Source organism: Mus caroli, unplaced genomic scaffold (assembly GCF_978045245.1).
Source record: "Mus caroli unplaced genomic scaffold, Mus_caroli_1 scaffold_2, whole genome shotgun sequence".
In the NCBI taxonomy this organism is placed as follows: domain Eukaryota; kingdom Metazoa; phylum Chordata; class Mammalia; order Rodentia; family Muridae; genus Mus; species Mus caroli.
The window spans coordinates 59808268-59818494 of NW_028227257.1; the positions used below are offsets into that span (position 1 = coordinate 59808268).

The following is a 10227-nucleotide window of genomic DNA, read 5'->3' on the forward strand; positions in this document are numbered from 1 at the left end:
TCCAGATTCAGGGGAGCCAGTACCCTCACATAGCCTCCATTGGAACCTGAGTACATAATGGTGTACCCCACATGTACACACACACAAACATACAATAAATAAGAATAAATCTAAATATGTTTAAGAAAACAGGTACCTCTCAGCAGAGAAATTTTGAAATGCCATGAGATATATAGCATATCTTTTAGGGGGATAAAACACAATGAGAACATAGGCATGGTGCTTCCAGTAGTATGAAGACTGAGGCAGGAGAATTCCTGTGTTTGACAGTAGTCTGGACTGGCTATATAGTTCAAGACTCAGCTGGGTTGCATAGCAAGACCCTGTTTATGAAAAGAAAAATAACAGTGGAAGAGTCCTAAGTCTGGCAGAGACTACGCTGGAGTCAGGTGGTTGTCAGGGTCAGTACAGTTCAGGTCAAAGGTAGAAAAGAATTTTCTATGTAGTTTGCCCAACTAGATCAGGGTAGGGAAGTCATGAACAGCAAAGGTTGGAGCTGACATACCTTTGGGATTTAGGCTGGGCAGTAGATGGGAGGGTTTATAGCCACTTTAGTTAGCTCTTTTTGAAGTTTTTTTTGTAAGTTGCTTTTATGGAATGGTGGGTTGTTTTTCAGAACAACAAGCAACAGGAGATCTTTGAATGCCATGGCCCTCGGGCAGTCAGCTGCCTCGCAACAGCTCAGGAAGGTGCCCGAAAACTGCTGGTTGTAGGATCTTACGACTGCACCATTAGTGTTCGTGATGCACGGAACGGACTGCTGCTCCGAACCCTGGAGGGCCACAGCAAGACTGTTCTGTGCATGAAGGTGAGGGAACGGATGGTATTGATGCTGTTTCTGCTGCTGTGCCGTGAGGCTTAGAACAGGCATCCTGTAAAGAGCACAGTCAGGGAGATCATAGGCCTTTGTGCCTGGGTCAAAGCACAAAGCTAGCAAGAAGCAAATGTATTTTATTGTGGCCACACTCTGTGCCCTTCTAGGATAGTTCATAGTTGTTCTGCATAGGCCATGAGCTCAGCAATGCCCTGGCAAGTTCATCAATGCCTGGTGGGTGGTAAGGCATGTATTTTCAGTTATAAAATTGTCTCGGAAACATAATCTCATGCAGTTTGCATTCATCTCAAAATAGGAAGGAAATTCACATTTACCAGGGTGCTTTTTAAGAAACAGAACTTCCCGCAGAAGTGACTTTGCACTGTTTATCTTTCAGGTGGTGAATGACCTTGTGTTCAGTGGCTCCAGCGACCAGTCGGTGCACGCTCACAACATTCATGTAAGCTGTGCATGTATGTGCTCTTGGGTGATTTCAAACCTGGAAATCCTATCCTCATCGAAAAGAACTAATCAGAGAAAGACTCAGAGTGTATGGAAGGTTTCATTTGAATGCCTGTTTTGAACTTGGGGCTCTTAGCGAGTGTTTAAAGTAGAACAGATTCAAACTATTGCTAGCCGACCGTCAGGTCTCAGAGGCAAGCAGCTGTTCCTGGTCTGTAGATGGCTTTGGACCATCATGATATGTTACTTGGGACCAGTGAAATGGTAATAGTGAGAGTGCAGCTTGGCTATTATTTCTTATTTCGGGTTGTTTGTATATTGCATTTGCATACATAAAATAAATATGTTGGGTATAAATACAAAAGCTATTTGATATACACATACACTGAAGATAATTCTGTTTTTAATGTGTCTAAGTTTTGACTGTGACCTGGCACATGGTGTGCTTTCACCTGCGATTGATGCCTGTGCTCTGAAGTTGTAGATTCTGGAGCATTTCTGATACTTGGATCAGGGATAGTCATACTTCAAAAAGAGAGGAGCAGGTGAATGCCTCAGCAGGTGAAGGTGCATACCACAAAACCTGATGAGATATGTTCGGTCCCCTTAACCCATATGGTAGAAGGAGAGAACTGACCTCCAGTTGTCCTCTGACCTCCAGAGTGTGTGCTGTGGCATGTGTGCCTATACAGATACACAAAGTCAGGAAATGTTTTCTGTTCTGTTTTATTTTGTTTTCTTGAGACAGGGTTTCTCTGTGTAGCCCTGGCTATCCTGGAAACGCTGTCTGTAGCTCAGGCTGTCCTGGAACTCAGATTCATCCACCTGCCTCTGCCTCCCCAGTGCTGGGATCAAAGGCTTGCCTCTCTGCCACCTGGCTTGTCAATAAATGTTAAAGTCTGAGGATATGTGTAATGTTTGTGCAGCTAATGGTGCCTTGAGAGTAAAACCGGGAGCTGTTAGCATTAGAAGAGCTGCATTGTCTACCTCAGAGTTTCCCCTTAGAACTTTACGATCAATAAGTGTAGCTGGAATCCTAAAGCCCAGCCTGTTGACTGTCTCCTCCTTTCTGATGCAGACTGGTGAGCTTGTGCGCATCTATAAAGGCCACAACCACGCAGTGACTGTGGTGAATATTCTGGGGAAAGTGATGGTGACTGCTTGCCTGGACAAGTTTGTTCGTGTCTATGAGCTACAGGTAGGATTAGGTACACATGCTTTGTATGACTTCTTTGAGGTGATTGTGCTGGTGTGAGATTGGAATCCACATTTACAGAAGCCTTCTACAATGATTAGGAAGCAGCCAGGCCAAGGACTACACTCAAATACCACTCTGAGATACTTGATCAGGCTCCTGGTTGTCAAAACTAATATTTTTGTATTGCCTTTCTTTCTCTTATGGGTGGTGGGGTGACTAGGTGGACAGGGATTGAGACAGGGTTGTGTAGCCCTATGTAGCTAAGAATCTTTGGACTCCTTCTCTTTCCAAGTGCTGAGCTTAGTGTCATCTTTGACAAAACTTACAGGCTTTCTGGAGAGCATCTGTAGCCCCTTAAAACCTGTCCTGTCCGGTCCTCCTTACAATGGCAGCTCTGAGACCTTGGGTGTAAAGACATTGATGACAGTGTATAATTTATCAAGTCCTCCGCTGACTTAATTCTCTAATTGTTTTTCTTCTGCTTAAGTCCCATGATCGGCTGCAAGTTTATGGAGGGCACAAAGACATGATTATGTGTATGACCATCCATAAGAGTGTGGTGGGTATTGCTTGTTTTTCAAGTCTTTCTTTGCCTTTGTGTTTACTTAGAACTCCATATGCTAATAATAACGAGTCTACTGAGTAACAGCTTACCAACTTGATTGTGATGCGCCCTGTTACCGAGTGTTTTGCTTGTCGTAAGGAGTAACCCAACAGTGTTGTTGAACATTCTATTTCCATTAATAGCTAAAATAAGTGCAGTAAAATCACTACATCTAAGTGGAAGATGCAATTAGATGCTTTAAAAAAAAAAACCAAAAAAACAAAAACACTTGTTTGTGCAGACATGCTGTGAACAGTACACGGGAAACATAGTCAGAATGTGTTTGGCCAGTGTGGCATAGTTAGAGACAACTCACCTAGCCCTACTTAACTTTCTTTGTTTTTAGACGAGGTTTTACTGTGTAATGTTAGCCTTGTTAGGCCTAGAATTCATTGTGTAGACCAGGCTAGCTTCAAACTCAGGGAGATCAACCTGCCTCTCTGCCTCCTCAGTGCTGGGATTAAAGTGCCATCCCACCTGGCTCCCTGTTTAGTTTAGGGTTTTTAATTGTGAGGTTGAATGAGGATGGATGTTTTCAAGATCTTGAGTAGTGAAGCCCTTTCTTAGCAATGCAAACAGACTCCCAGTTTGTTAGCAGCACTGTCCCAGTGCAGAATACGTGGGAACATTGAAGCCTGCCATCCTTGCTGTGAGCCTCAGGTCAAGGATGACCCTCTGAGGGGCTTTGACCAGGTCTTACATGTTATTTAAATTTCTGTGAAGAGTATTTTGTAGCTGTTTTCTTTGTGTATTTAGTCTGATACCCTAAACAAACCTCTTTTTCCAGATTTACACTGGCTGTTATGATGGCAGCATCCAGGCTGTGCGGCTGAATCTGATGCAGAATTACCGCTGTTGGGTAAGAGTGGGACTGTTGGCACCAGCCCTGAGGGTTGCTCGGTCTGGGCTGGGTTGTAGATCCTCTTGATCATCATTCAATGTAACGTTTGCATTTCATGATTGGCCTTACACCTTTTCTTTTACTTTATGGCAGACAAGCTTCATGTTGGAAGAATACACCGAATGCTTTTTGACTTCTTTATTGAAAAATCTCAAGTTAGATATGAGATATATAAATTGTGTCTTCTCACTTTGTCCCCTGGTTGCTTTGTTTTGAGGAGTTGGGGGAGTTGTTTTGTCTTGTTTGCAGTACTAAGGGTTAAACTTCACAGGTGATGGGCAAGTCCTTTGCCACTGAAGTCTCTCCCCTCCTAGGTGGCTTCTGTTTCATTAAATCAGTACAGAAGTGAATGGTGGGGCTTATTTTTGTAGCCTTTCCTGTCTGCACAGCCCTCCTCTGGTATTACAAGAACTCAAGACTTGACTTATGTCCTTGCTGGTTTCTGATGAATAGGCAAACAAAAACTTTAGCTTTTTTTTTTTTTTTTTTTGGTTTTTCGAGACAGGGTTTCTCTGTGCAGCCCTGGCTGTCCTGGAACTCACTTTGTAGACCAGGCTGGCCTCAAACTCAGAAATCCACCTGCCTCTGCCTCCCGAGTGCAGGGATTAAAGGCATGTGCCACCGAAACTTGCAATTTTAAATTTCTAGTTTTGTCTTAGTCTACTGGGCTAAATTGTGTGGTTTTTAAAGAATAGAAGCTAATAATTAGCCCATAAAACTTAAGCACCATCTGTGTAGGCCTTGTTTTTAGCTGGTTCTAGTACTAGAAGTGACCAGGGAGACGTTTAGCTCTGGGTTTTTTTTTTCCCCCAAACCCTGACCCCTTTACCAGAATTAATGTTGGATATTTTTTTCAAATTTGAGTCTAGGCTTGTCTGTAGGCGCATTACTTTTCAGCTTTGAGATATATAGGTGTAGGTACATAGATAATAGATGTATAGATGTATATAGTCACTGCCTTTGCTTGTAAGCGTCTCAGGGAAAGTACCTACAATACAAAGGTAGTTGAAGTAATCTGACTAGAAAACTCAAATTTTCATTACTGTTTAGTAATGAACATCCCCCAGGGAAGGCTCTTAGGGTCCCACCCTTCCGAGAGGCTCTGTAGGCAGTTAGTAATCGCTAGGAGGAGTGGAGGGGCATGGCTTAGTGGTGAAGTGATCCGCCTGGCATGTGAAAAGCCCTAGGTTCAGTTCCCAGTATCAGAAGAACAGCATAATAAAACCCTCTATGCATATTTAATACATGCTAATTAAAAACATAAATGAACCTCCTGGAATTAGAACTCATAGCATTCACTACAAGACTACAGGTTTAAAAGCGAGAAACAGAGTCTTTGTGCTTTATGAAAATTATGTGAAATTAAGACACACACACGCTTTTTTTTTTTTTTTTTTTAGAAAGTTGCATTTGTTTTAAGCAGTTAAGTAAAAGATTGTGATTCAAGAGATAGAAGTTGTGAGGTTTAAAGTCAGACTTGAGACAGGTCTCGTGTAGCCCACACTGGCTGGCTTCCCGTTCACTATGTAGCTGAAGCCGGTCTTGAACTGATGACGCTCGTGCTTCTCTCTCCCAAATGCTGGGATTTCAGATATGTACCACTAATCAGCTTCTATCATTTTGTAGTTAATTTCATGGTTCTTAGACTTGTTAAATATATTCTTTTCAGTGTTAAGGGAAAGCTACTGGTATGTCATTTAAAAAAAAAGGTTTACAAAATAAATGCAACAAATTTTATTTTATGATGTAAGATAAAGTGTATACTTTAGTTGGGCATGGTAGCCTGGACCTTTAATCCTCACAGAGGCAGCTGGATTCTGAGAGCTCAAGGTCACCCTGTTCTACCTAGCAAGCTTAGGCTAGCCGGAGGAATATGGTGAGAGGGAAGGTTGCTTGTGTTTGCACATGCGTGTGTGTGTGTGTGTGTGTGTGTGTGTGTGTGTGTGCGCGTGCATGTGCTCTGCTCACCTCCATGCACCTCTGTTCTTTCTCACAGTGGTACGGCTGCACTCTGATATTTGGCGTTGTGGATCACTTGAAACAACACTTGCTGACTGACCACACCAATCCCAACTTCCAGACGCTGAAGTGTCGCTGGAGGAACTGCGATGCCTTTTTCACAGCCAGGAAAGGATCCAAGCAGGTATTTCTGTGGGGTCCACCTGGCTCCGCAGTCCACTGAGAGCCGTGCTTCCCAGCCTTCCTAAGGTGGTCAGAATTGCAGTCGACGGGGAGTGCCTAGGAACTTTACATTTTATTACTCAGGAACTTGGGGGTTAATTAAATAAGATCTAAAAAAAGAATTGTGCTGTTTTTAATAAAGCACATGTGCTCTCGTGCAAAGGGGAGACGTCATTAAGGGGATGGTTTCCTGTTGGTTAAGAGGTGCCAGAGCCTCCCACCCTCACTGTGTATGTGATGCAGTGCTGTGCTCCTCAGCTTTAACTCTGACCTGTGACCCCCTCTCTCCTTGTTCCCTAGGACGTTGCAGGACATATTGAACGCCACGCTGAAGATGACAGCAAAATAGATTCATGAAGTTTTTTGCCTCCCATGTTGGGAAGTCCTTAGTGAAGAATTCTCCCCTGGGCCGTTCACTGTCCTTCTCCAGGCCCCTATCTGTCCTCCAACAAAGCTGGGAGGGAGAAAATGGCTCACAGCCAGACCCACCACTAGCAAAGTGTGAGCAGTCTGAGGATAGGTTGGTCACACACAATGCAGGTCCGCTCTAGAGCGTGCAAGTGACATTGAAGCAGTTTCTAAGGAAGCTACTCTCTGGAACAAATGACATACAGTTTTTGCTACTAGTTTATAGGTGTTTATTAAAGATGCAGATTTTAATTAGTTACCCAGTTTGACCCTAATCATACATATATTCTATTGATTCGGTTTGTGATTTTTGCTTTATGTTCTTATGATGGCTTATGATAGATTTTTCGAGATCAGTTTTAATTCCTCCTTTTGAAATAACTGGGCATTTAAATTCAAACAGTTTTCTTTTTAAAATAATTATGTGCAGTGTCTCACTATTGATGTAGCTGGACAAAGCTGGCTATGAGTGTGACGGGAAACACAGTAGTGTCCTGAAGCGCCTGGCTACCCTGCTTACTGTATTTTAGAATTCAGACATTGTCCATGATCAGAAGTCCCTGAAGACAGCCCTTCCCAGTAATCACTCCAGAGTGCTCAGTGGGTGCCCCGTGCGCGTCTACACTCCTGGCTGTTTGAGTGGAAGGTGCAAACCTTTATTCCCTTTCTAGCTCTGGCTCTTGGAGCCTCATGAAGAGTTGACACCTTTTAGGTTACTCCGTTGCCAGCCCCTATCATTTCTACTGTCTTGCTGTGCCTAGAGCAGTGGCAGGCCAGGCGTCTAGGCTGCTTCCACCCACGGCAGGCACCCTAGAGAGGGAGCTGGGAGAAGCAGCTCGAGTCAGTTGATCGGCGTAGGCCGCAGGCAGAGCTAGTGAAGCCGGTCGGTGCCTGACTCCATGTTCATGCCAGCTGTATAGTGGAGTGTGGTGAAGGGAAAGCTACCATTGGGAGTACCCATCTTAGTGGATCTTAGTGGGATGGCTTTGTTCTTGGATTTCTTAAAGAGTTGTGGGTAAAACTGAACAAGCTTTACTATCTAATGTTTTGTTTCTAGATTTCAAACCTCAGATTCTTCAGAGCGAGTGCCACATACCCTCAGTTTCTGCTACTGGGATTGTGGTCTCTTTTTGTCCCTGGCCTGATCAAACCTCCCCATAGACTCTGCTAGGAACTGATATAGGCTGTAGGCAGGTCTTCCCTCCCTGCACCCCCTTTCCAGGAAAGGTTCCAGTAGTTCTTACTGGACTCAGAAAATGTTAACTAATCTAGGAACTGACACTAGCTCATGCGTGGCCACAAGCTGGTCACATGTGGCCTATTGTGTGGGAAAATTTTTGTTGACCACATGGCTTACATGGGAAGAGAACCTTTGTGTGATACAGGGGAGATACTGACAGCACAGTTATGAGATTAGGAACCCTTTCCCACCTCTCACCTCCACTTCCTGTAAGGGTGTGCAGAGGAGCCACACTTTTGTGGGTCTGGGAAGTGACTGCTTAGGAAAGTTCCTAATGCGTTTAATGCTGACCCTGGATCATTCCCTGGGTTGGTTCGATGTTCACCAAAGGGAATATGCAAAGTGATGAGGGGTAGGGCCTTATGCTGCAAGAAAGAATAATGTAAGGTGAGGAACATGCATGCAGATAGGATTAGTACAGACTGCTCTGAGCTTCCCTTGGTAGCATTGTGTGCACATGGCTGCCTGTTAGTTGTGTGTGCGTGGCACCTGCACTTGGGTTTCCTTGTTTCCCAGGGGTTTTTTGGAAGCAGTGTGATGATGAGTTCAAGCACAGGTGGGATTGTTTTTGACACTGGGTCACTGTTCCCCAGATGTAGTGTTCTGAAAATGAAGAGCCCTAAGTGTCTTGGCTCCTCAACAGGAGCTGCCCGTAGGAGGAAGAACTGTGCGTACTTCTTAGGTCGACCGTGACGTCTGTTCACCATCAGCCTCCAGTGCCCTCAGAAGGGGCAGCTCTGTCTTGCTAATGTTTGTTTGACTTTGTTGAAGGGAGCAAAGTAACTAGTAACCTGACAAAAGGAAAACGCCAGACATTTCTTACAAGTTACTTAAAGGTCATTTTTAATGTTGATATTTTTAAAAATTCCTTATGCTGATTGCCACAGCTCAAAGCAAGGAAAATCTTTTAAAAATCTCTTGTGTATATTTTCAGTTCTAATAAAATACCAGGCACTTTCAATTATTTTGAAAGTTTTTACTAGGTTCAAAACACATTTTGACACACTCTGCTAGTCTGTATACAGTGCAAATCAAAAAGGAGCAAAAACATGTCCTGACATGAGCTGGAGACGCCGTAGTTAGCATTATTATACTCGTTGCCGTCGTGAAGAAAATGATTTTCCTGGGAGAGGTTGCAGTTGGAGGTTTGAAGTCATGAACACATAATAGTCTGAGGCTACACTTTTATGGTTGACGTGATTGTTGCCAGCAAAGGTTTTGTTGTTGGGTTTTTTTTTTTGTTGTTTGTTTGTTTTCCTGGTAGATTATCATGGCACAACTTGAGGACATGGGCATGTGGCTGGGGTGCTGAGTGTAGGTGCACACTTAAAGAATGGCACAGTATTCTATGGAAGATAATTCATTGAGGAGGAAATTAAAATATATTGTAAAGTGGGGTTTGAACAGTAAGTAGGTTTGCTTAAGTCCACATATGCTTACTTAGCAAATTTGTTCCTGTTGCTTCCAAGAAGGTTCTAGAATTACTATAAAGACTGTATTTGCCATACTTGTGGTGGTTTCACCCATGTCCTATCATTGAGAGCCTTGGGTTTGAGGGAGTTGGCCTGATAGGAAGGAAAGGAGGAAGCTGTGGTGGGTCTCACCTGGTTCCATATGCAGATGGCTAGGAAACCTCTGTAAACCAAACCTACCACTTACCTCTGCTTCACCTCCAGCCCCAAGGACATGGCCCAGACTGGCCCAGACCAGCTCAGCCCAGACCAGGAGTAGCTCAGTGGGGGCAGAGAGTGGAGAAGGAAAGGCTGTGGGGGGAAGTAGATGCCCAGAGCTACCCCGAACCTTGGTTTTTCAATATGGATTAGAAGAAATGTCAGGTGACATTTGACTGCAAAGGTATTTCTAAACAGCCTTCTTACATTTTGGTATAAAAGCTGTGAACTTCATAACTTTGTAAGTGAGATATAAAGCAAGTACAAGAAGAAAATAAAGTACTTTTACTAAGCGTTCATTTTGTTATTTGTCTGCATATTCATGAATTGGCCTTTTTCATTTGGCCATAAAGAACAAAACAGTGGCCAGGAAACATGTGTTGCATATGTGCCATTGACGGATCTGAGGTTAAGGAGTTTGTTTAATGTCAGAAAGGCCAGGGAGCAGAGGAGCTAGGGTGAAAAAGAAAATCACACCTGCATTGCACTCTGGTCGCTGGACCTTCCTCTTTTCATTTATTTAATCTTAAATTTGTCTATTTCTCAATTTCATGCATAGTAATTAATATACCCCCATTCGAGTGTTCTACACCAGTGATCTTGAACAAGATCTGGGTGTTCAGTGTGCTCAAGAACTAGAAGTAGTGGAGCTGGGGGGATGATCAGGGACATAGAAACTGCTCTTCTAGAGGGCCTGGCTGGGTGTGGCTCCCAGCACCCACATGGTGCTCACAACCCTCATTAGCTCC

The 10227-nt window shown here is 43.7% G+C and overlaps 1 protein-coding gene across 5 annotated transcripts in view; it reads left to right on the top strand.

Moving 5' to 3' along the window:
• Positions 1-9775, top strand: part of Znf106 (zinc finger protein 106) — a 51872-nt gene extending 42097 nt beyond the window's left edge. For all 5 annotated transcript variants that reach the window (XM_021157032.3, XM_085834539.1, XM_021157036.3 and 2 more), the window contains 7 exons: positions 617-808; positions 1212-1274; positions 2355-2474; positions 2962-3033; positions 3866-3937; positions 5976-6122; positions 6461-9775. In XM_021157032.3, the coding sequence (XP_021012691.2) occupies positions 617-808; positions 1212-1274; positions 2355-2474; positions 2962-3033; positions 3866-3937; positions 5976-6122; positions 6461-6517 (723 nt within the window). In that variant the 3' untranslated portion in view covers positions 6518-9775. The remainder of the gene's footprint in view (positions 1-616; positions 809-1211; positions 1275-2354; positions 2475-2961; positions 3034-3865; positions 3938-5975; positions 6123-6460) is intronic.
• Positions 9776-10227: the final 452 nt, after the last annotated feature.